Raw genomic sequence first — 23796 nt, forward strand, 5'->3', positions numbered from 1 at the left:
CCCATAAAACCACTACGGCAACGATGTCCTATCGGCAAGACACCTGCCACAAAAATAAGAGAAGGAGTACAAAAGTACACCAGTACAAGGTGGTCAACAATACTGAGAAGACCACCATTACTCCTTCTCTTGCTTCACAGGGGATGATTGGTTACTACCGTGTGCGACCAGCGGGGACTCGACTCGAATTTCGACGTCTTCGCCGGTCCTAGCACGATATTAGTTCTTCAATGACGTTTGCGGTGGTGACGTCCACGGCGATCATACCGGCGAGTTGTATCAACCATACCGGTCCAAGTACCACTGCCATGAGGACGACGACCCTGAGTACCTTCCTGCTGCTGAGCGCCACCCTGCTGTTGGGAGCCATTCTGCTGCTGAGGGCCGTTCTGCTGAGCAGCCAGCATTGCTCGTTGAGAATTGCCTCTAGAGATACAACGTTAGCCAATTTATGAAGGAACACCGTGCGAAGCCGGAAACTTACCCTTGGCCACCTCCAGCACCACCATTGTGACGATAAGGAGGTCCATGAGAAGGGCCTGCTCCCACAAGAGTCGTGCCGTAAGCGCTGACATTATACTCGTTGGTACGCCACTGACGGCGCTTAGCCGTAACTCGCTTGAGCTCCTTCTGTCGCTGCGAATCCGCATAGCGAATCTGTAGCGGGAGGTTCTCACGACCGAGAAGCATGCCCTGGAAATGCTTAATAATACTGTCACAGACTTCGCGAGATTCAAATCTAAGAGCAAAGTTAGATATTTAAATCGTTAAATATTTTTCAAACTTAATCTTACCGAGCGAAACCGACACCTCGGCTGACGTGCGTAACCTGGTCCTCCAGGACCTTGCTGGATAGGACCAAAAAGTTCTGGAAGAGAGTATTGATCTCCTACGGGGGCTGTTAGATGACAAGTCTTGCAAAGAATAATGGGCACCTTACAAGTTCTCTCCAGCCTCTGGGAAGGTTAGACAAATACAAGTTCGTGGTGTCAGGATCGCCCTCTTGGCGAAGTCGGGAGTTGAACGACTCCTAATATCTGTTAGCCTTTGATCGATAGGTGCAAGTCGTCGCCCAGCTATAAGCGGGAAGTACTAACTCTTGCAAAGCCGACTTCGTAGCCTCGACGATAGAAGCCGCGAATACAATTCTCTGAATCGCGAACATCATAGAACTTGGCAAAACCGAAGCTAGATCTTGTGTTAATTAACGCTTCTAATATTATTATGAATTGCTTACCCCTTGCAAGCTCCAGTGCTAGCATCAATAATAGCCTTAGACGTCTCTACCTTGCCAAAGCGTTCCGCATACTTCAAAAGAAGCGTGTCATCCGTGGTGGGGTGGAAACCGCGGATGTAGACGTTGCGGTTTCCGGGCAGGGGGTTAACAAGGCTCTGTTCGAGAGTCTTCATATTCTCTGCCGGAGTAAAGACAGCCGGAATGGCGAAAGGAATGCTAGGCTCTCGATCGAGGAGAGGGGACTTGGGCTCCTGAAGAGCCTCGGCAGCCACAATCTGGTGAGGCGAAGGGGTCGTGTACGTAGAACGATCAAAGACCGTGACACGAGGACCCTGGTCCCGAGAGGCCATACTTCCGAGGAAAGGCGTGGCCGGGGTAGACTCATTAGTAGAGTACGACGAACGTCGAATGTCTAGACCCGGAACATCTCGAGAACTAGTCTCAGTACGCTCGTGGCTCATGCCAGTGCGCGATGGCGTGTACGGAAAATACATGTGGGCTGGGTTAGCATAACCAGGCTGAACGATGTATGGAGTACCACCTGCGTAACCCTCGGGCTGAGCTGGCGCATAACCAAGAGTTGGAATGCCGTAAGTGGGGACACCAGAAGCCATCGAGGGGGAAATGGCGACTTGAATGATACGACCATCCTGAGTGGTCATGGGCATCATTCCCGGGATGTGGGGAATTCCGTTAATACCAAGACCGCCAAACTGGTTCATCATGGCGTTCATATTGGCTTCGGCGACAGCGTGGCTCTGGATACCATTGTCGTTGGCGCCATCGTGGGCAACCTGGGCCGAAGCCTGGTAGCCATCATGAGCCTCTTCATTGTCACGAGTTGCAACGAGAGCCCGAAACTCGGCTCTCTCTGCATCCGTAAGCTCGGAGATACGTACTGGCATATGACCGTTAAACGGTGAATGCTCGTTGTCACTAGGACCAGGCATTGTGATGGATTTAGAATAAGTCAATAGACTGCTGTAGAAGTGTATGGTGTCAGTAAATTTTGCACGATATTAGTTAACGACAATCCATGATAATGAAGAGTAGACAAGATAAATAAAGGGAAAACACGAGCATTATAAGGAAGTTTGATGGCACTGATAATTGTTTTAGGAAGAGCGTGGAAGATTGAATGATATTGAAAGAATCGTTCTGGCTGGTCTAGGATTTATACGAAATGATGGGTCTGCTAGTGTTGGGTGCGTATAGAAATCCATGACTTGTTGGTAATAAGTGTACTAGGAAGTCGTCGATGGGTTTGTGAACGAGGGAGGGAGTACAGACCTCGTACAAAGCGTTGTATTGGTCGAGACTGGTAGCAGGACGTGGAAGATACCTGTCAAAAGACGAGTTAGCTTTGGTTTGAAAGAGATGATGTAAGTGGAAAAGGGGGAAACTCGCACGTTGCTAAGCTAATCAGTTATTAGACGGCCAGGACAAGGAAAACGAGTAAGAGATAGACGAAGAGAAATTACACGAAAGGGAAGCATTAACGATGTGATTAAACCAGTGTTTTAAAAAGGTAAAAAATAATTAAGACGGTGTTGGGGATTGGTTAGAGATAGGGGTATAGGGTTGTATGTTAGTATGATAATGTTCATGTAGTGATCATGGGTATGCCTCGAGGGAACCATGTTGTGCCTTGACTGGTCTTGTGGCTTGGGGTGCGTAGAAAAAAGCCAAAAAAGTGAATGTGTATAGTAGTCAAAGGTGTTTACCAAGAATAAGAACGAACACTCAACCAACCTTGGAAATTCTGGCTGGTAATGCCAATGCTAGAACCAAGACGATTGGGATGAAGCGAGTGGGAACGAGTAAGATAGAGTAGCTAGAGAGCAAGATTGAAAACGAAGAGATCGTGAGTTGGATGAGTTGATGCTATGCTGGAGAACCAAGTGTAAGGGTAGTGTGAAAAGGAAACGAAAGACTGAAGAGAGTGAAGAAGAAGAAAAGGGAGATATCATGGGTGGAGAAATAATGGAAAGGTATTACATAAAAAAGATCGTACTTACCTGCGTCGAAGGTCGATGCTAGGTCGATGCTTACTTGAAGAATAGTTGGAAAGCGTGTAGGAGTTTCCTGGTTGTTTTTGGGTAGTCGCAAAATTGTCCAAGACGGAAGGCGTCAGTGAAGGCGTTTGGATGCAATTGCCTTAGAAAGTTGAAGACGTAATAGTGCGAAGGTGACTTGACGGTCGATGGATAGGACAACTAAAGATGCTTGTCCTAAGATGCTTGCCCAAGTATGCTTAGTATCAGAAGATAAGTGAAAGTGTGAAAGATCGGAAGGTGTAAGTTGCAGAGAACAATTATGATCCTGTTGGGATCCGGGGACGGAAGTGTGACAAAATTGATGGAAAGAATAGAAAGACAGGAAGATTTACGAGAATAAAAGATTTCCAAGTATCCGTAGCTAATCAGTAGAAGTAGTAGGATGGTGGGTGACGACTCCTACGCAGATTGTCCAAAATCGTACTTCAAAAAATATATTCAACATTGTCGTCGGTACAAAGATACTTGTGAGATACGTACCAAATCCACAAGTACAAATACGTGTGGATATGTGTGGATTTATATGCAAACTTAAGTACCTTTTTGTATAACATTAGAAGTTCTTCATCGTCATCATGAAAATACATACATAATACCTACCTATGTACTCGTTGACTACAGGGCATTAAGTTAATACACGAATCAACCATATTCATAATTAATCGTCCCTTTTATCAGTCTCATCGCTGAGCGATGCTAATACCTGTGATCTGCACGAAAATTAACAGTTGATATACATCTACAAAGGTACCTCTGCGTTAGTTAGCATTTTTACAGAGTTCGTAGATATTTCCGTATTCTCCCTAGACATCGTACTATACAATATTCTCCTTATATTAGGCTTATTAATAGATGCACAGGACTTAATTATACTGAAAGCAACGACTTTTAAATATAGCCATCTTTTTACTAGCAATATGACGAAAGGGGGAAATATAGGGGTATGCAATTATTGAGCTACACATTCTTGGGGTAAAAAAAGAAGACATAGAGAACGAAACTTTGGTTTAAAACGACGTGAAATCTTAGTATTAGACCATCGGTGTGCTAAGCTCGTATAATATTAAAAACAATCAATGCCGTGCAGATGTTATGTTATGGCATTGGAGCCCCTGGATAGACGATTGTACTTCGTAAGTTAAGTTTGATCCTATATTCAGCTAGATTCGCCCTTTCTCGGAATAAGTCCAAGTCACTCATGAGGCCAATGAACAAGTATCTCCTTCGAAACGACGCCCTCTAGGATAGTGGAACATGTTTTGATACCTAGGTAGGTACTTACAGGTCGAATTGACATCATGTTTAAACAACTTACATGTTCCTATCGCGGACGTTTAGGCAATCATACCACAAATGCTTCAGAATGTCCAACTTAGGGAGCCTGTTGAAAATTTAAATGACCGTGGCTGTATCTCGCCCTCGCTTACCTACTCAACGTTCAACCGAACCTCAAGCAAGCCTATGCCCATTGGGTTTCTGCACATATTCACAATCTCCAGGTGCTGGTCTGCTTCTTTGATTATCTTCTCGAAATCTTCCTTGCTCCTCTCCTTGGCGCCATGCAGCACCATCATACAGAGGTCGATCTGTCTCAAGTGATGCTCTTGAAACCTGGTGGTCGTGCCGCTCTCGGGTAAGATTATATCGCTGATGAGCAACGGAGTACCGCGGCCGCATCGCTTCAGAGCCGGAACGACCGCCCGAACTATTTTGACCGCATCCTTATCGTTGTAGTTGTGAAGGCACTGACGTATGATGAAAGCGGATGCGTCGTGAACGGGCTGCGGGTTGAAGAAGTCGTGCTGCTGAAAAGTGACACGGTCGCCAACATCTTGATGCGCCTGAGAAAGCATATGGGGTGAGATGTCTTGAACGATGAATTGAAGTGAGGGGAACATCTGCAGTTATCTCGTCGGCATAACAAGGACATCACCATGTCACTGTAACATATCTACTCACGCGTGCGAGTTCGACAGAAGTGTGTCCATTCCCACCACCGATGTCAACAACTTTTCCGGTCTTCAAGGATTCCCATGGAAAGCCATCGTATAGCTCATCGATGTGCCGATTTACTAGGTAGCAATAACTTAGAGTCGCCTTATGAACTGAGTAGAAAAGTGATTGACTTACGTCGAGACCAGCTGCCCATAGCCTTGGCAAACCTCTGTGCCTTTCCTGGCCTCTGTTCATAGTATTGGTACATTGAGGTACCATATCTCTGATGAAAGACTGACCGCGATATATCCAAGTCAAACGGTGAACTGGAAATCATGGCTGATGCCTCGCACGCAACTTTGAACATGTCATCCATCTGCATATCAGCTGCGGCATAGAACTCAGGGTTTCGAGAAAGAAACGCTGAGTTAGCTGTATGCATAAAGCTCCCAGGCTCATCCTCGACTTCTTTAAAGATGCGATGTGTCGCTAGCATTTTCAGGATCCGGCCTGTACGACCTTCGTCCATGCCTGTTTTCTGCGCAATCTCAGCTTCGCTCGACTTCATGATGCTCGTCGATGAAGAGGCCTTGGGCAGAGGAACATGGTTGAAAAATCCACGGTCAAGGGCAACTTGCAGAGCTGCGAGGTCATAGTGTGAGAAGATGAGCTCCTTCAGCGTGTTCTTCGGTCCGTTGACTAGACGAAATATGTCATGCAACGCATCATTCAAAGGTGCGCGAAGGGCTTCATATTCAGGAGTCTCTGGGACATCCCCTTCATCTGCCGTAAAACTTGGTTCAGGAAACGAATTGGCAATCAGATAAAAGCAGATCTGTGAAGACAAAGATAGGATTCGTTTGGCAACTGTGATAATCGAGATATCTTCCTGCTGAATCGATATGGGGGCCATTGTCAAGCAAATTGTCTACTAAGCGGTAACAGGGTACATAGACATAATACAAGGATAGGGGGGAATGCATCCGGAACTCGCTGTTCCATGTTGGAAATGGAATATATCTACCTACATTATCTAGGTGATAGGTACACTACCGGGTGGGTATCTATAGCCATTAGGGGTAAGCATCATGCTGTTAATACGGCAATAATACTACACGTAGTAGTTCCAAGGTTCCCTATTCTGTTGGTCCTTGGAAAGGCTGTTGGTAGGAGATTAGGAGTATTCTGTACAGAAAGAAAATACGAAGTAGTGATCACGCTTCAGCCCTGTTGAGATGGGTGTCTGCTGACATAATATAATGGCCCCCACTTGCCCCGCTCGGGAGTGTATGACAGTGGGGGTTTATTGGGTCCACAAGCTTTAATTTGCTTATTAGCAGGGATGGTGTGGGTCGGCAGAAGTACTGCCAGCCGTCGGATTTAGTACCTACAAGCACAAGCACTCACAGAAAATACTCAACTACCTTTCGCTCTCACAATAATACTCATATTTAGAGGCAGTAACAAAAATCGGAAAAAGAAATCGAACAATGCCATTCCCATCCCTATCTGGATTGTGTACCTCCCGTCTCATCTCCACCATTAGGAACTATCTTACAGCCACCTTTTTACATATCGCTTTTGTTACAATCTTGGTTGGATCGACGATGAGCTGGCGATTTGAAATAGTTGTCTAATCGCACGATTCTTCACTTGTCCTTTGAATCGTCGTAACAGCCTGTTACAGAGTCAGTCATCTCATACGATTTTCCCGATGGAGTGAGGCTGGGTTTGTATATAGAGGGTATGGAATGTAGGTTCTCTGAGGAGTGCCAACTAACCAGTCGTTATTCGATAGGGCAGCTGGCCCATCTCCAACCCTTCGCTTAGCTCTGCTATAGTCTTCTTGAGTATGTCAATGACGAACTCTCTACTATAGTAGCTATCGTCCCAGGCCGCTAAGAGTGTGAACTCTCCACACCAGCTGTATGGATTGAATATTATCATCGGCGTTGCGCAGTCGCAGCTAACCCAGAAATCCGTGACGTACAGTTTTGGTGCATCGGTCGCACCGTCACTACTGCCACAATATTCCTTCTTTATCAATGCGTCCATCTTTCCAAAGCTGCTGATCACCGGTGTTCTGGGGAATGGGCATCCCGGCGAGGGAAACATGGAGAAAAGCTCCGTCATCTTTTCGATGTACGGCTCGGTCAGCTGCAAAAGACTTAGTGTTTTTGCGCCTGCTTCGCCAGGCCTTTTATAACGTGTGATGTCCTGAGAGTAGATAGCTCTCAATTCATGTGCCAGTTCACCGAAACTTTTGCTCGGCATGCTGTCACCATTCTCTAATTGTTTAGCTACTCCGTCGATACGTAGCGGCATTCCCGAGACATAATTACCGGCTGGCTGCGAGCACCCTTGAGCCCCAGCTGCTATCAGCGCTCCCCGGAGATCGACCGGTGCGAAGAAAACGTATGAGTCCGCTCCTGGATCTTGGGGGAACCGTGCTGTGGTGCGAATGACGGCCGCATTTAGAGCGCTGGTGACGGAAACTCCTTGTGCACGACAGGCGTTGACAAGGTTTGCCGTGTTCTCTGCATCAATACGCAGAGCTGCGCGTCCACATACGCTAGGCGCTGCTGTGTCGGCACCTGGTCGGGTAGGGAAACCAATACTTCGTCCACCATCTACAAAGATCTTCGCCAGCTCATCAGCGTCCGATGCCTCACCCTGCGGGCCTCGTACATACATTTGGACCAGATCTTCAAGAGTCGAGGGGACAGTTAGTGGCGGTTCGGTCAAATCGTTGTCCAGATGAACATCAAGCCCAGTTTGCAGTTTATTTGCCAGCGTGGATAAGAAGGCCTCGGCTAGTAGGACTAGCCCGAAACCGTCAGTACGCCAATGCGAAGTTCGTATAACTATCTGTCCTGGGTCTGGGAGCCAGTGACATGTAGCGGTACTCCTTCTTGGGGACGGGGCGGAGAATAGTACGTCGACGTTAGGGCAGTCTGGGTGCGCCGAAAACGAGGTGCGAAAGTTAGACTCGTTCCATGATTTTAGGGTAATCATTGGCTGTTTATGACTGTCGGACTTGTTGGGGGGAGAGGCTTCAGCGCGTAAAACTGGAAACTGCCGTCCGACTTCCTCCCAAGCACTCGCGATATATTCCTCCATGTTCGTCAAGGTTGGCGGGAAACGAACTTGGACGATCGTAAAGAATGCGGTGTGTTCGCGGTTAGTCGAACCCCTAACCTCGCTAATACTTTCGGTCATTTTCTCGAGGGCACCCAAGGGACGAGAGAAGGATCCAGACTGTTTTGGCAGTGTACCTTTGGTCGTTATATGGGAAGGACGTATCGATTCCCTATTGTTGGGATGGGGCTCTACTTGACGCACCGTAGAAACGGCTCTAAACTGCTTAGGCATTGTATGGAATATGCGTTTCAGCAACGGGGTCTTGTGGGGAATGAGGCGGGAAACCAGCATCGTGGGAGTCATTGTGAGTGACGAGTGAAGACTTCAAACTTATGACAGCAACCAACATTCACGTGATGAAGAAGTCCTCAGCAGAAACTCAGAATAGGATTCTAACATTGCTTTCGACCCTGGTTTGATTGATATAGTGGGCCGAAAGCAGTGCCAATACTAAATAGTTTCTCTAGGCCTACCATACACCAAATTGATACACCTATTCCATCACAAATTTAAGAAAATTAGGTCCGAGAGGGATCAAAATCCTTCCCCCGTAAACTTCATCGCCCGCGAACCGTCTGACCTCCGCTGTTAACGTCTGGCAAGTTGGTTGGTTGATATTTTAAGTTCGGGATAAGAATGGCCTTTTCTCTCTGGTACCTATGTTTTCAGGGGCTTATGGTGTACCAAGATATCAGCTACGGAGATCTATATATTATTAGGCCTTACGATCCTATGATGACAGTGACTCTATCGTATAGATTAGGCCGATAAGTCAGCTGAAACCCTCAGCTGTTCTCTATGTTCCGTTGCCCCGGCGCAGCTTTCTAGCCTTACCTGTGTCGTTCTAAGAGAGGCTAAGATAGGATAAAGGCCAATCATAACGCAGCAGCTCTCGCAATGAGGGTGGCTTTGATTTTATCACCTTGTTGGAAAAAGGACATCGTAGTGGTGGTATGGTAGGACTTCTAGAGTCGTGGGGGTATAGCTGTGATGGTTACACCATATTTATAACTGGATAGATCTCCGTTCGCACATGTAGCCCCCAAGTTTTAAGGCTGGATATGTCTTGGTTTTGCTGTGTCTGACCCATCCAGTATTTCCGTCCAATGGTAAATAGGTATCTACACAAAGGCAATCCAAGTTAGTGTCATGTGTAAGAAGTTAGGTTTGTGCAAGAGAGCTATCCTGGTCTGAGTACTTAATGGCTGTGGTGGTGGATAGGCCGTATTGTCTACCTAGGTACCTACCTAAGGAGTATAGGTGTTAGCCAGAATATATCTATATTTATAGCTACAGGGTCACTCTCCCCCCGTATCTTCGCATTCATACCTACAGACAAACCAAATAGATTACCCTAGTATATCCCAGCCTGGTATGGACCAATACGTCAAAACTACGTTTGTTGTAACATCGTTTATAGGATGGGTTCTATGTGTAGCTATCTGGCGCGCCTATCTCAGCCCTTTAGCGCACATCCCTGGGCCACGCCTAGCGGCACTCACATATCTGTAAGTATATAGCTATTTTTTAGTTGAAATAACGACTAACTTCGAGTTCTTGTAGGTACGAAGCCTACCATGATGTGTGGCTCGGCGGGCAATATACTTTCAAAATCATGGAGTTGCATAAGAAGTATGGGCCGATTGTCCGGATCTCACCAGGGGAACTCCATATTGCAGATCCAGTAGGTCATACGCGTTGTCAGTCAGGTTGTCGGGAATAACTTAGATTAGGTAGGATTTCTACGACACCATCTACGCAAGTTCTGCTGCTCCGCGACGGTCTGATAAGGACCCCAGTTACACAAGGTTCATAGGACTCGACCTAAGTGTCTTTTCCACGATTCATCATGAACTCCATCGCCAGCGTCGCTCCGCTCTTCAGCCGTATTTCAGTATGGTGAATGTGAGAAAACTGCAACCAGTTATACAGGAGAGGCTTGGCGTCATGATGAAGCGAATGAACGAGCTCAGGGATACGGGCGAGATACTGAACGCAAGTTGCATGTTCTCGGCCTTGGGAAATGGTAATACTCCACGATAATTAAATTGAATAGGGGCTGACAAAATGGTAACAAGATGTCGTAAATATTTATTCGTTCGCGCGCTGCGACCATAGGCTTGGTGAGGCTCCATTGAAACTTCTCGCTTGGGTACTTATTGACTTTTAGAATCCCCTGGCTTCGACCCCTCGTCACGAGAAGCTTCTCTTTCAGGTATCAGCTCCATCCATTTCATGAAGCATATTTCATGGATCAATGACGTGATGAAAACACTGCCCGAGGCCACTGTGGAGAGGTTATTGCCAATGCTAGCGTCGTTCCTCAAACAAAAACAGACATCTAGAAAGCAGATTGAGAAGATCATAGCTGGTGAAAATGATGAATGGAGAGGAAAAGACCATCCGACCATATTCCATGCCATACTAGACTCAAAACTTCCACCTCATGAAAAGACGGTGGATCGGTTGTCCGACGATGCTCAAGTCATAGTTATGGCTGGTACACTTACTACAGCATCAGCCTTGGAGCTGATAACGTTCTGGCTCCTAAGCCAACCGAAGACTCTGCAGAAGCTGAAGGAAGAATTGCGTACTGCAATGCCCACGGCCGATGACGTAGGCAAAGTACCACTCGCTACGCTGGAGAGCCTGCCTTATCTGACAGCAGTCATCAAAGAAGGCTTGCGGTTAAGCTACGGTCTATCAGCACGCTCACAACGTATTGATCCCGACAACTCCATAGTATTTACGGACAATGTGACAGGGAAAGTATGGGTGATACCACCCAAGACGCCGGTGAGCATAACCAACGTACAAGTCCACCACGACGAGAATATTTTCCCCCGCAGCAAAAGTTTCATTGCCGAACGATGGCTCGGCGAGGCTGGGAAGAAACTAGAGAGGCACCTCACCAGTTTTGGCAGAGGCAGCCGCAGTTGCTTGGGTGTCAATCTTGCATACGGTGAGTTATATTTGACACTGTCATATATTTGGAGGCTTTGGGGCAGCAAAGATGCGGCACTCAGCGACGACGTCGGCGTGCTTAGCCTGTTTCAGACAGGTTTGCGTGATGTCGAGATAGAGGCGGATCATTTTATTCCCACGCCACAGAAGGGCTCCCAGGGTATTCGGGTGAAGGTTTATGGAGTGTGATATGTCAGACGGGAGTCATTACTCCCTGCCCACCGGATAGCTGATAGCTCGGTGCGTTGGTGATCTATATGTGTGGGGTAGATTAAGCGCGTCAAAAAAAAGCGAGGATACGATCCATTACCAACGCGGCGGTCCGATTCTAGATCAGTACGTTATAATATACCGCGACCTATACCTGTAAGCTTACTCCTGCATACTGCTTACCATGTGGTACGAGATATTGTGTGTTCCAGGCCTTATTACTCGTCTCATAAATGCATCGAGACGATCCATGGATACCTATCTTGAGGTGGTTAGACGCAGCGAGTAGATAATCACATCGGCGGCTGTCTTTAGTCCTTAGGATCGACGGCTGATGAGGTAGGTACTATTCGGAACTGAGACATCACTAGGCTCGTCTGTCTGTCCGTATCCCTAAACCACGTAAGCTCGAATCTTGACGCCATATTAGGACTAAGGCGTCGATGACAAAGCCTAATTTCTAACAGTGTATATAGAAGAATAGGATGGTTCGCATCTTTGTGATAGACTTGAGGGACATTGTGTGTGGAGCATGATGCCAGTCCATCGGCGTAAGGCTGGTTCATCTGGGTCGCAATCCATGTCTTCGGGAATCGATCGATACTTAGACCCAAAGATGATGTTTATGAAGCCATTGCCTTATGGACTAGGCAGACTAGGCAGCTAGAGTAGCAGGGTAGTACAATGCCAACCAGCCTACCAGTTTTATTAGCGAAACCTTACCTGGCATAAAAAGAGCTCATATGTACTTCGTACGCTACTTACACCCCCTTGCCAATTATACCTAGTTCGTACCTACCTCCTAGTATTGATTTTGTTGGCTGCTTCAATAGTACTTATTAGGTGGCTTCCTGTTGTGTTACCTAAATTGCTTTTAACAACATTGATCCCGGCAATATGCTGTACTCATGCAGTCATCACACCTCTAGTTCTGACAATCGGTCTTCTTGTTGTCCGACAGCTCGACTTGTCGCTCTGGCTGCCACTTCTTCGCGGCGAGCATGCTCTTGGTTATTCCCTTGATGATCTAGTTAGATGTCAAACAGATTTTCGTTCAGAACTTGACCTGTATCGATGACTTCTCGGATTTTTAGCATACCAATTCCAGCTATAAAATCCGAGATAATGCAGCATTGGTTTATATGTTCCGTTAAGCTAATTCAATGAATGCTTGACCCTTATTGAGAGAGCGTCTACCACGAACTAACCCCTTTAATCCATTGCAGCTGGGAGAGAAAAAAAATAGAAAAAAAGGGAGCATGTTCTTGAAAGGGAACTCTATGTTATATGTCGGTTGGTTTCTAGGGAGCGGGTATTATGAAGTCAAACGAACCGGGCGTCAGTCCTGTTGCTGGTATAGGTAATACTAGGTACCCAAGTCTCAGAGAGCTTCTTATACCTCACCCTGTGAACTCTTCGGCCCAGTCGTAATGGAGGCTTTACTCTTCGCGGATCTCAACTTCACAAGATGCACCTCATTACCGTGCTCATCGATATGTTGGTAGATATTGGACTTCGAACCCACGCTCCCGGTCGCGAATGAACCGCTACGATTAGACCTAAGAAGCCGGTCTATCGAGCTGGTAGCTTGCTTAGCCAGGTGGGTTGTCGGCTTTGGCACAGTCGGTGCCGTGAAGACAAGAATCGCTGCTGTCATTTCAACGAGACAAAAGACGCCAGCTTGTGAGAAATTGTAGGCAACATCGTCCGATTCGGCATATATATACCCCAAAACTGTTCGAGTAATGGCTGCCGCGACCGATCTATATACCTCCCATTAGCCAAGGAGTACGGATATCTGGCTTTTAAGATAGGACTTACATAACACCCACGGCAAAGACGAGGGAGACGCCGATCCTCTTGTTGCTTGACATCTGAAGTCTCCAGATGATTCCCTGTGGTAACAGTAGGATGAACAGGTCTATAATAGCGTTGATAGTGCCTGTGACAATTGGGAGCTTTATGGTGTTGATACAGGTGCCTCCTTCGATCGTCTTGTCCCACCAGTATGCACGGGGTCTGCAGGACCCAGCATCGATCATTATGGCGATAAAATACATGAGGACGTTGATCGTCCCCAGAATGTAGCATGTCCATTTGAAAGCAGTGCGCGGCCCAGCTAATATGAATATGTGAATCCATTCAAGCAGAATGAGTGGCTTGATTGTCATCATTACGGTCTCGTAGAACATAAGCCCGTAAAAGCCATTCTATATATCACGTTGTCAATGAGCCGGCTCACTCGAATGAGGATACAGAATACAGGAAATCACTAACTTCATAAAATGGAGCTAGGTCCCTAACGCGAAAATTCCATGTGTGGACAAAATTTCCCGTCGTACCGTTCATTTTAATCCAGTATACACAATGTGCAATGAATATTCCCTAATAGCGGCGTTATCATATTAGTTACTAGCTAGCTAGTCGGGAACTTAAAGGCATACAAACGTCGGCACTAGGAGATCTATGGAAATGTTAGCCTCTAACCATGATGTGGACGGAGGGGGAACATCTTACAGTCCTCGATTCGTGAAGCTTTCAGGAAGACGAACTTGGCGTATAGGCGCATAGCGACGAAGGCAGTGACAATTATAATACACACCGTATAAACTGCGACGACCACATCGTTTTTATTTGGTGGGTTGTTAAGGTCCTGCACCTCTCCTGGGGGAGGGTCCATAGCTGGGAGGTCGAGGGGATTATCAGCCATCTTGTCATTGATCGATGTGGATATGAAGGTGACGGTGGTGATGCCTTCTTTCCATCGCAATAGCTAAGGAGAAAGCCGTAGAGGTAGAACGATGGAAGATATCTCCCGCGAGTCTAGCGACATCCATACGCTGAATGGCTACCCATTCACCTACTCCCCTTCACCTCTTCAGCTCCCTTCACCCCCCTCTCCACGTGTGAGTGTTACACGGGCGCCACATAAGGTGATCACCACCAATCAGTCGAGGACGACAATGCCAAGACTCACGTCCAAATGTGAGCACTGAATCCTATTCGCGGCGTGGGATAAGCAGTAAGCCAACTTACATATCGCCTGAGTTTCTGCTGCAGGCTGGACTCATTTACGCAATCCATTATTAGGACAACCGGCTTTCGCGTCCGTAGCAAGGGGGTGATGAGATGCGGGTGACGTTGAATTGTCCATGCACGATGTTCTCAAATTTTTAAAATTAAAGGAAAGGCAATAATAACTTGTAAAGTCCTAGGTACCTCCTACCTAATATTAAGTGTGATTATCACTTTTTTCAAGTAACACAAATACAAACAAACCACAAGGCAAGAGCTACCCCGCGCAGCCCGGACCCGGAACGGCTGATATATTTCGGGTTTCCCTCCGCTCAAAAGAATACTAAGTAAGTAAGAAGTAAGCATACCTAATCAACACTTGATAAAATATCACTGCGTATCTATCTCAACTTTCATCATATCACAATGACTGCTCCTTACGAACTTATCTATTATACAGGCGTTCCGGGCCGTGGTGAACATGTCCGGTTGATCCTTGAGGAAGCCGGTGCTCCTTACCAAGACACTCAATTTCTGACTTTTGATGAAGCCCGTCAGCGCGTCACGACCTGGCTTGCTGGTGGCGGCCATGGAAACCCGCGTTACTTCGCACCACCTCTCTTCAAGCATGGAGACCTTGTCATCTCCCAGACTCCCAATATCCTTCTGTACCTTGGCCCTAAGCTCGGGCTTGCTGGCTCTCAAGATGATGATCTCTACCGAGTGAATGCCCTTGCTCTCACCGCACTCGATGGCTTAAGCAACGAGGTGCACGACTCCCACCACCCCATCGCCGTCATGCTACCTTGGGAAGACCAGAAAGAGGAAAGTAAAAGACGTAGTAAGGAATGGGTCCAGAATCGCCTACCTTCTCACCTCTCGTACTGGCAGAAGGTGTTAGAGAACGAGGAGCGGGGCCCGGGGCCATGGCTATTAGGGAACACATTCACCTACGCCGATTTGGTCCTATTCCAGGTATGTTCTCTCTATCCTCATGCCTGTTGTATTCTTGAGATTCCCCCTTGATTGATCACCTAGTATAGTGTCTTGATGGTACGCACTACGCTTTCCCCAAGGCAATGAAGCAGGCCAGAGAGACTGGGAAATACGATAGGGTATTCAAGCTATGGGAAGACGTCAAGGCTCGGCCCAACATAGCCGCGTACCTTGCCAGTAACAGAAGACAGAAATACCAAGACTGGGGCGTCTACCGGCACTACGATGACAATGACGTAGTTGCCGAGTAGCTTCTACCAGTAAAAAGGACGAGAGTTCATACATGCGGTTTAAAAATGAATATGAGTGGTAGCTTGATAGCAATAAGTCTAAGGTATCAGGGATACCTAATATATGAAGAATCATCGCGCTATTTTGCAGGTTATCTCCAACTTACACGATGTAGAAAATACTGGCTTCAAAACGCCAGCCTAACCTTCACAGCCCATGCTAGATGCCGTCATTAGCCATAGAACAGGGATACAGGTATCTTCTTCTACACTTTTGATTAGACCTAGTAGCGCCACAAATTTTAACGCGGGAGGCTGCATAGAATCGAATACCGGAAAAGGACGTTTGTTCTGTGTGTGTTCGCTCCCACATGGTAAACGACCAAGCCTGACAGCCTAGCCAGACCATAATTCGAAAGAAGGCTCCCAGTATGGCTAATCACATCGACGCACTATTCGGCACATACCGCGTTCAAATCGATGGTACTCCCATTTAGGTAGAAACCCCGAAAAAGCAAAAACCAATATAATAACTCAGCACCTATAGAGAAGTACCATGCAGCAGGATACCTCGCGCTGCTCGCGTTGACGCAGCCTCGCACAGAGCCTGCATTTCAGCCCCCCGAATACGTAGATGGGCGTGTCGATCCCCCGCCGTTTCGACGATGTCTCACCCGACACAACGCCTCGAAAGGCGGGTGACGGATGAACGGAGAAGTGGGGATCCGGTCTACATGATGATAGATAATGCTGTGACGCCCCAACCACACGGTATGTCGAGCTCCCAAGACACTAACGGTAGTTTCCTCGCGATACGAGCCAGTAGACGAACGAGGACATCCCATCAAGTGGTTGCGTTAGTCCCGGTAGGATGGGTCATCGTAGCATCTTGAGGCTCACTGTCTATTGCCTTGCACTTCAAGGTTGCGTCGCATATCTGCCTATCTTACAGACGTGCGATAACAAGGCAACCTGTTGTTTTTCAACGTCGTTGTCCTAGCCTCAGACGTGCTAGGCTGGGGCGCGAAGATAGAGAACCCCCTGAAGGATCGCGGACTATGGAGCAGTCGTTGCTTCGCTATCAGCTGTTAGCAGCTGAGATCCCCTAGTAAGCACCTCTAGGACTCCTTTAACGTGTTCTTCGTAGATAGAATCAGGCTTGGATTCGACTTTTAAAGTACCGCAGTAGGATCTTGACGGCTAGGCTATAAGCGCTCTTTGGAATCACAGTTCTTATCATGGCCGGCGATCAGAGGTTAGGATATGTTTACCCCCTTCTTATGTTGACATGTCCCCGGTAAGATCTACCTACCAAGATCCAAGTCTCCTATGCCTTGAAGCTCTCCTTTTCTCAATTTCTAATCGTATTTCCAAATTTTCATAATGCCAGACCTAGAGAAGGGAAAAGTCAACGGTTTCTCACAAGCTAAAGACCGTCAAGATGGCCCTAATAACTTGGCTGATTACCCTTCACACGCCATTGCCGTCGTCGGTATGGCTGGCAGATTTCCCGACGCAGACTCAGTCGACGAGCTTTGGGAGCTTTTGCTCGAAGGAAAATCAACGGTGAGGCCTGCAGATGTTGAAAGACTTCAGCTATCGCAGAGTGGCAACTACGCAAATATGAATTGGTGGGGGAATTGGCTCCGTGACCCAGAGGCCTTCGACCACCGCTTCTTCAAGAAGTCATCTCGTGAGGCCATCGCCTGGGATCCGCAGCAGAGGGTCCTGCTCCAGGTCATCTATGAAGCGTTAGAGTCGGCAGGCTACTTTGGTCTATCTTCAGCCCCTGAGGCAGATGACTACGGCTGTTACATCGGAGCGGTTATGAACAGTTATTATGATAATCTCGCATGCCATCCACCTACTACGTACGCCACTATCGGGACAGGACGATGTTTTTTTAGTGGTAGCATGAGCCATTATTTCGGGTGGACAGGTCCATCGTTGACCATCGATACAGCTTGCTCATCGTCACTGGTGGCTATCAACACAGCCTGTCGAGCTATTTGGTCCGGTGAATGTTCTCGGGCTGTTGCCGGTGGTACCAATATTATATCAAGTCCGGGTGACTTCCACAATCTCAATGCAGTGGGCTTCCTAAGTCCAACTGGGCAGTGTAAACCATTTGATGCTGGCGCTGATGGTTATTGTCGAGGTGAAGGCGTCGGGGTCGTCGTTCTCAAGCGGCTCTCCGATGCTATTCAAGAAAATGACAATATCCTTGGTGTAATCGTTGGGTCCGCAGCAAACCAGAATCGTAACTTCAGTCACATCACAGTTCCACATTCGGACTCACAGGTTGACCTGTACCACAAAGTGATGAAACTCGGAAATGTGAAACCGGAATCTGTGACCTACGTAGAGGCTCACGGAACTGGAACTGTGGTTGGTGATCCGATCGAGGTCCGCAGTATTCGCGATGCCTACGGTGGGCCTCAAAGAGATTCTCTTCTCCATTTCAGCTCTATCAAGGGTAATATAGGCCATACGGAGGCTGCTGCAGGTGTTTCTGGCCTGATCAAAGTTCTTCTCATGATGAGGCATGGAAAGATACCTAGGCAAGCAAGCTACAGCGAGCTGAACCCTATAATACCCTCTCTGAGTCCAGATCGGATGGAGATACCTACGAGCGTTCTGCCCTGGAACCCTCCCATTCGGTTGGCAGGTGTGAATAGTCACGGTGCCGCTGGTAGCAACTCAGCACTAATAGTACGCGAGAAGCCATCATTAGGCTATACGGCGGCGCCCATAAGCCTCGAGAAGTATCCAGTGATACTCTCTGCTGGTTCGCTCAACAGTCTGTCCATGTATAGCGAGAAGCTGCTCGGTTGGTTAAAGGAAGCCAAGACTGGGACTGCTAATCTCCTATCATCGCTAACATTCAACCTTGCTGATCGAGCAAACCACACATTACCATATAAACTTTCTACGTCGGTATCCAGAATTCAAGATCTCGAGTCCAAACTCAAAGCCGCGTCCTCTGGCTTAGGCATAAACACAGTTGACAACCCCAAACCAATAATTCTCGTATTCGGAGGTCAAGAAAGTGACTTCGTTGGGCTATCTCACGACGTATATCGCTCCTCAAAAGTGTTCCGCAGTCACCTCGATAATTGCAACGAGATTCTAGTTTCCAGGGGGTTAGAAAGCCTTTATCCATCCATCTTCAAATCAGAACCAACAGAAAACCTGCCGATTTTACATGCGGCTCTTTTTGCTGTGCAATATGCATCCGCCAAAGCTTGGATTGATTGTGGACTGAGAGTCGACGGGGTGATTGGACATAGCTTCGGCCAGCTGACTGCACTTTGTATTTCTGGCTGCCTCTCACTCCCCGATACGCTGACATTAGTGGTGGAAAGGGCGTCTCTGATGGAGAAATACTGGGGTGATGAGCGAGGGACGATGGTGTCTATGCAAACAGACCGTCATACTGTTGACCAAGTTCTCCACTCCCTCAAGGCCCAAGATAATGAATTTTCTGCCGAGATTGCTTGCTACAATGGCCCAAGGAATCATGTGGTGGTAGGCTCTTCTAAGTCTATGGACCTCTTAGAACAACACATCGCGAATGACCCGTCCCTTCACGATTCAGTTCGCACCAAGAGACTCCGGGTAACTCATGGTTTCCATTCACGTTTTACCAAGCCCATCTTGTCTCATCTCACAAGAGTGGCCAATAAATTAAGTTGGAGGCAACCTACACTGCATCTTGAGACTACTGACGAAGCCAATAGCATCACCCAACCTAACTTCGAAATCATTCCACGGCATACAAGATTTCCAGTCTTCTTTCAACAGGCGGTAGAGAGGCTCATCACGCGGTTCTCTCAGATCACCTGGATCGAAACTGGTCGAGGATCTTCGGTCATCCAACTCGTGAAAGATTCAGTACCAGATCCGGAAGGACATGTGTTTTTATCACCACGGCTCACTTCTTCCAATGCGCAAAACTCTCTCACCGACGTAACTGTCGAGCTATGGGGATCTGGGCATGCTGTGCAGTATTGGCCATTTCATAGAAGCCAAAAGCCCGAATTTGAATATCTAAGCTTGCCACCGTACCAATTCGAGAGAACACGACACTGGCTCCCGTACATAAGCAGAGCCCCTGAAAAAAGAGTGTCAAAAAACGAAGAGGTAGAAGAAACACATGAGCTTGTCTCCTTCTTGCGGTTTAAAGATAGATCCGAAAATGAAGCATTATTTCGAATTGATCCTCGATCCGATCGCTTCCAAACCTTAGTAGGTGGCCACGTCATGGCTGGCGAGACACTCGTTCCAGCCGCTCTGTATTTCGAGATCATAGCTCGCGCAGCTTTGATGCTTCAGAAAGATACCGACGTGGAAGAATACGTGCCCACCGTCGATGACTTGGCCATGAGATATCCAATTGGTCGCGATACCTCAACTGAGATTACACTTATGCTGAAACGCCTCAAGGACGTACATCCTTCATGGGCATTTGCTATCACTACTAAATCTGGCGAGAGCCAAAAAACGGAGCCTTCTGAGCAATCTATAGGCATAGTATCCCTTAAGAAGCGTAGTGATGCACAAGCAGCCCGAAATTTCCAGCGATTCGAGTCGATAACCGGCCATCGTCGATACGCGGAAGTGTTCAACCATCCGGATGCCGAGAGGATGCAAGGAAATCATGTCTATCGTGCATTCAGCACCGTCGTCAATTACGGCGAATGTTTCCGGGGCGTCAAGGAGATAGCTTGCGTGGGACATGAAGTTGCCGGGAAGGTGGTCATAACTCCAGACATAACAGCTCCTGCGGACCAGCGCCTCTGCGATACCCCTATGATCGACAGTCTTATGCAGTTTGCTGGCTTTCTAGTGAACTATTTCAACAATCCAAGCCTTGATGAAGTCCTCCTTTGTATGCATATCGAACACATTGAGATTGGTGGAAGCTTCAATCCTGACGCCAGAGAATGGATCGTGTACGCCAATCAGAGTGATAATGACGAATGTGATGCATCATCAGATATCTACATATTCGAGGCTGGAAGTAAGACGATGGTCATGACTGTCTTTGGATGCCGCTTCATGAAGATGCGGAAAGACGTACTTGGGCAGATTTTGAAGGACGTCAACAGATCCGGAACCTCACTCGTAGAATCACGGAAGCCATTGGCTCAGGCTGTTGAGAAGACGGGCCCTGTCATTCCAGACCCCCCGCAAAATTCGGCTAGGGAGTCCTCAAGTAAGCGAGACGAGCTATTCCAAGTACTATCCAATATTACCGACCTTCCACTCGAAGAGATCAAAGATGACTCTACCTTAGAAAACCTTGGGATAGACTCGCTGATGGCAACTGAGGTGTTGAACGATATTCGGACAGCCTTCAACTTGAACATTGATCTAACAAGTTTCCTGTTATTCCCTAATGCGAGCGCTATTGTGACTTATATCAATGAAAGCCTCGGAATTAGTAGCGAGGATGGCGAATTAGATACGCCACCATCTTCAAACGGATTCAATGATGTTAGTTCAACCGTTCCAAAAGGGGCCCAAATTACCAAATCAAAGCTTTCGGAAAGCGTCAATCGACCTACCATCGTATCAGCGTTTGATGATTTCAACGAGATAAGGCATGGATACGACAAGTTCGCCGAAATAACCAAAGCCACCGGCTTCTGGTCCGAAGCATATCCTCACCAGGCCAGACTCGTGCTGGCCTACGTCGTAGAAGCGTTCGCCAAACTCGGCTGCGACTGGACCAATCTCCAGCCCGGCGACCCCATCCCCGAGTTAAAAACGCTAGAAAAACACGGTCGATTTATGCTTCAGCTCCACCGCATCCTCGAAGACGGGAAACTGATCTCTCACACTCACCAAGGCTTCCTTCGCACCAACTCCCCTATCCCCCAGACCCCCGCTGAAACCATCTACCACCAAATCCTCAACACCCACCCCCAGCACGACATCGTCAACAAGCTAATAAGAACCGTCGGCTCGCAACTATCCAGCTGTCTAACCGGCGAACAAGACGGCCTGCAAGTCGTCTTCGGCGACAAAGACACGAAAAAAACCCTCGAAACCATGTACGAATTCTGGCCACTCCTGCGCACCGCAACCCTCCTCCTCGGGGCCTTCCTCCTCAAAGCCCTCACCAACGCCGTCGGGAGCGGTAAATTCCGCATTCTAGAAGTCGGCGCCGGGACAGGCGGCACGACGCGGTATATCGTCAACCACCTGCAAACCCACGGTATCCCGTTCGAGTACACCTTCACCGACATCTCGCCCTCGCTCGTAGCCGCCGCGAAGAAGCAGTTCAAAGGCGTAGCCGAGATGTCTTTCGAAGTCCTTGACGTCGAGAAGCCGGTGCGCGCGGAACACAGGGAGGCGTTCCACTGCGTCGTCGCGACGAACTGTATCCACGCGACGCGGGACCTCGTGGTATCTCTGACCCATCTCCGCGAGATGCTCCGCGAAGACGGGGCGTTGACGCTGGTCGAGACGACGAGGAATATGTTCTGGCTTGACGTCGTGGTCGGTCTTTTCGAGGGGTGGTGGTTGTTTGAGGATGACCGCGAGCATGCGCTGGTTGATGAGCGCCACTGGGAGCGGGTTCTGCGGAAGGCGGGATTTGGACATGTTTTGTGGTCTGATGGCGAGTCGCCGGAGGCGAAGACTGTGCGTGTTATCGGTGCGTTTCCGCGCGGAGGTCTTAAGGGGGTTAATGGTGTGGCGCCGTCTTCTAAGCCGGGCTTGGAGACGGTCGTGTATAAAAAGGTAGGGGATCTGGAAATTCACGCGGATATATACTACCCTTCCGAGGAAATGGTTTCAAATAAAAAGCTTCCAATCGGTAAGTAAAAGATACATTTAAACAACTCAGTTTTTTGCCCCGTTGCTAAATATTTCCCGCAGCTTTGATGATCCACGGAGGCAGCCACATTCTCTTCTCTAGAAAAGACATCCGACCCGCGCAAACGGACCTTCTACTTGAAAAGGGTTTCCTACCAGTAAGCCTAGACCATCGACTTTGCCCCGAAGTAAGTCTCTCCGAGGGGCCGATGGTAGATATCTGCGATGCGCTCCACTGGGCCCGTCATACACTACCCGACCTCGTATCCCTTCAATCCGGGCTACAAGCCGACGGGGAGAGGGTCGTAGTAATAGGATGGTCATCAGGGGGCCAACTCGCCATGTCCCTCGCATGGACAGCGCCTAAAATCGGGTTGCGGCCACCAGAAGCCATCCTCGCATTCTACTGTCCGACGAACTACGACGACGAGTGGTGGCGACACCCGATCCAGCCCATCGGCGCGGCCGACAAAGGCGAGGACTACGACGTCCTCGCAGCCGTGCAAGACGAGCCGATCACCAACTACGACGTAGTGCGCGCATGGGAACCCCTTTCGGACCAGCGCATCCACACGGACGCGCGGTGTCGCATCGTGCTGCACATGAACTGGAAAGCGCAGACTCTGCCAGTGATCCTCGGGGGGCTGCCCAGCCGGGGCAAAACGGGCGAATACGCCTGGGTAGAAGACTGGAACACGCTCGCACAGCCGGGGGCCGACAAAATCGCCGCCGCGAGTCCGCTCGCGCAGATCCGACAGGGGAACTACCGCACGCCGACGTTTATAATCCACGGCACGGCGGACGACCTGATCCCATGGCAGCAGAGCCAGGGGACGTACGAAGCGATGGTGGAGCAGAACATCCCGGCGCAATTAGCTCTGGTCGAGGGAGCGCCACATATCTGCGATCGGAGCAGCGATCCGAACTCGGAAGGCTGGAAGGCGACTGTGAAGGGGTACGAGTTTCTTGCATTGTACGTGTTCTAGGTATTGGGAGGGGGTTATGGAATATGTCACCGCTAGATGAGATGATGGCACTACTATATGCTTCTTTCTCTTTCTCCCCTTCATTCTATCCGAGAATTTTGAACTACGTTCGTTTGTACTGTAAGAATTTACCTAGAAGTACGTTGTATTGTAACTGTAATCATGAAAATGGAACCGCTCTTCTTACAACTCCGAGACCG

The 23796-nt window shown here is 48.3% G+C and overlaps 7 protein-coding genes across 7 annotated transcripts; 3 read left to right on the plus strand and 4 right to left on the minus strand.

The window, feature by feature from the left end:
• Nucleotides 1–117: 117 nt before the first annotated feature.
• On the minus strand, nt 118–2187 carry GGS22DRAFT_184577 (uncharacterized protein; the record flags this gene model as incomplete). Its single annotated transcript, XM_047964200.1, has 7 exons — nt 118–208; nt 268–426; nt 485–739; nt 795–889; nt 941–1030; nt 1098–1188; nt 1238–2187. The coding sequence occupies 7 exons, from the start codon at nt 2185–2187 to the stop codon at nt 118–120; spliced, it is 1731 nt and encodes a 576-aa protein (XP_047822834.1).
• Nucleotides 2188–4460: 2273 nt separating this feature from the next.
• Nucleotides 4461–6416, minus strand: GGS22DRAFT_65897 (O-methyltransferase-domain-containing protein). The gene is made up of 3 exons (XM_047967709.1): nt 5425–6416; nt 5254–5366; nt 4461–5192 (listed from the first exon to the last, which is right to left on the minus strand). Exons 1-3 carry the CDS (start codon nt 6140–6142, stop codon nt 4722–4724), a joined length of 1302 nt encoding a protein of 433 aa, XP_047822835.1. The 5' UTR covers nt 6143–6416; the 3' UTR covers nt 4461–4721.
• A 199-nt stretch (nt 6417–6615) lies between these two features.
• GGS22DRAFT_152891 (uncharacterized protein) lies at nt 6616–9094 on the minus strand. Its single transcript, XM_047959755.1, has one exon. The coding sequence runs from the start codon at nt 8671–8673 to the stop codon at nt 7006–7008; it is 1668 nt and encodes a 555-aa protein (XP_047822836.1). The 5' UTR covers nt 8674–9094; the 3' UTR covers nt 6616–7005.
• A 988-nt stretch (nt 9095–10082) lies between these two features.
• On the plus strand, nt 10083–11699 carry GGS22DRAFT_152894 (cytochrome P450). The gene is made up of 3 exons (XM_047959756.1): nt 10083–10396; nt 10449–10493; nt 10541–11699. Exons 1-3 carry the CDS (start codon nt 10267–10269, stop codon nt 11521–11523), a joined length of 1158 nt encoding a protein of 385 aa, XP_047822837.1. The 5' UTR covers nt 10083–10266; the 3' UTR covers nt 11524–11699.
• An 877-nt stretch (nt 11700–12576) lies between these two features.
• On the minus strand, nt 12577–14900 carry GGS22DRAFT_65983 (uncharacterized protein). Its single transcript, XM_047967710.1, has 5 exons — nt 14062–14900; nt 13989–14008; nt 13822–13929; nt 13366–13754; nt 12577–13307 (listed from the first exon to the last, which is right to left on the minus strand). The coding sequence occupies exons 1-5, from the start codon at nt 14252–14254 to the stop codon at nt 12938–12940; spliced, it is 1080 nt and encodes a 359-aa protein (XP_047822838.1). The 5' UTR covers nt 14255–14900; the 3' UTR covers nt 12577–12937.
• Nucleotides 14901–14919: 19 nt separating this feature from the next.
• Nucleotides 14920–16413, plus strand: GGS22DRAFT_152897 (glutathione S-transferase protein-like protein). The gene is made up of 2 exons (XM_047959757.1): nt 14920–15534; nt 15603–16413. The coding sequence occupies exons 1-2, from the start codon at nt 14986–14988 to the stop codon at nt 15804–15806; spliced, it is 753 nt and encodes a 250-aa protein (XP_047822839.1). The 5' UTR covers nt 14920–14985; the 3' UTR covers nt 15807–16413.
• Nucleotides 16414–16586: 173 nt separating this feature from the next.
• Nucleotides 16587–23785, plus strand: GGS22DRAFT_152899 (BcPKS19, polyketide synthase). Its single transcript, XM_047959758.1, has 2 exons — nt 16587–22611; nt 22674–23785. The coding sequence occupies exons 1-2, from the start codon at nt 17169–17171 to the stop codon at nt 23594–23596; spliced, it is 6366 nt and encodes a 2121-aa protein (XP_047822840.1). The 5' UTR covers nt 16587–17168; the 3' UTR covers nt 23597–23785.
• Nucleotides 23786–23796: the final 11 nt, after the last annotated feature.

The sequence above is a fragment of the Annulohypoxylon maeteangense genome (genome assembly GCF_022496945.1).
Source record: "Annulohypoxylon maeteangense strain CBS 123835 unplaced genomic scaffold GGS22scaffold_2, whole genome shotgun sequence".
In the NCBI taxonomy this organism is placed as follows: Eukaryota; Fungi; Ascomycota; class Sordariomycetes; order Xylariales; family Hypoxylaceae; genus Annulohypoxylon; species Annulohypoxylon maeteangense.